The sequence below is a fragment of the Nanorana parkeri genome, unplaced genomic scaffold (genome assembly GCF_000935625.1).
Source record: "Nanorana parkeri isolate BGI_ZX_2015 unplaced genomic scaffold, ASM93562v1 scaffold1533, whole genome shotgun sequence".
NCBI lineage: Eukaryota > Metazoa > Chordata > Amphibia > Anura > Dicroglossidae > Nanorana > Nanorana parkeri.
In genome coordinates, this window is record NW_017307801.1 from 89,008 (window position 1) to 90,336 (window position 1,329).

The 1,329-nt window shown below is 49.7% G+C and overlaps 1 protein-coding gene across 1 annotated transcript in view; it reads right to left on the reverse strand.

Annotated features, from left to right (window-relative positions):
* The window catches only part of LOC108798664 (protein-arginine deiminase type-1-like), a 30,717-nt gene extending 29,885 nt beyond the window's left edge, over nucleotides 1-832 (reverse strand). Inside the window, exon 1 of the mRNA XM_018570441.1 lies at nucleotides 683-832. Within this exon, the coding sequence (XP_018425943.1) occupies nucleotides 683-801 (119 nt within the window). The 5' untranslated portion in view covers nucleotides 802-832. The remainder of the gene's footprint in view (nucleotides 1-682) is intronic.
* Nucleotides 833-1,329: the final 497 nt, after the last annotated feature.

A 1,329-nucleotide genomic window follows, 5' to 3' on the forward strand; every position in this document is an offset into this window, starting at 1 on the left:
TGTCATTCAGCTCTCAGTGGTCCCAATGTATATAAATGTATCTGATAGAAAAGTTCTGCAGGAGCTGAAATATGTTTCTCTTATTCTTCCGGAAACATCTTCTATTCTAGAACATCATCGGAGGAGAAGATCCCAAACTCTCCGATACTTCACTTTATAATGGCGGAAGAACGGAAGGAAAATATAGAAAACAAAGTATAAACATGAAAAGACTGTTGTGGGATACAAAAGAAAATGTTTATTATTTATAAAACACACAGCCACCTGAGACCCCACACAGCCACCTGAGACCCCACACAGCCACCTGAGACCCCACACAGCCACCTGAGACCCAACACAGCCACCTGAGACCCCACACAGCCACCTGAGACCCCACACAGCCATCTGAGAGCGTGTGACGCTACATTGTTCGGGTTTCACTTGATGTAAAGGTGGCAACCTCAGTTATAGCTCAGGAGGTCAGCAACCTGGGCACTCCAGCTGTTGTGAAACTACAAGTCCCATGAGGCATTGTAAGACTCTGACAGCCATAGACATGACTTCCTGCAGCAGCAGCGGCATGATGGGGTTTGTAGTCTCAGCACAGCTGGAGCTCCGTTATAGCGTCTCGTTACTTTGTATATATAAGTCAAATATTTGATCACACCAATACGGATAGTTATTGATCAGAATAGATTCTTACCTGTAAATATCGATGGCGACCTCCTCCCCCACCACACACACCTGGTACGTGGGGCTGGTGACGGGGAGACGGATTGTCCTCCTCTCAGTCATGTTGTCCTCGGTGATGACAGAATGCATAGTGACAGGAGCGGCCCGCTGTCAGTTTATAGGGTGAGGCCACCCGGGGGGGGTCATTGATGTCATTAGCAGAGCCGGTCACACAGGCTGCATCCTCCCCGCGTGTGTCACCGGCGAGCTCAGCGACCTTCCAATTCATCTGCAGAACTCGAGGATTCTCCTCTCCGGGGTGTGATGAGGACCTGGCTCGTCTCCAAACACAAGGAGGAAGCCGAGAGCTCTGCGATGCTGGCACAGCTACAGACCGCACTTCATACACCTTATCATCCAATGGGGAGCACTGAACGGCACACAGCCATGAATTTAAAGAGGACCTGTCAGTAGCTTCACGAGTCTGCATGAATAAATGACTAACGTGTCACGACATATAGCAACAGGGATACGTCCTCGATCTCCAGCCAGAGACTTTGCCTAGGATGAGATCAAGGACTGAGGAAATGTTTCCTCCTGCCTGCAGCAGACTGATCACTGGGGGAGGGAAGACTGAGGAAATGCTTCCTTCTGCCTGCAGCAGACTGATCACTGGGG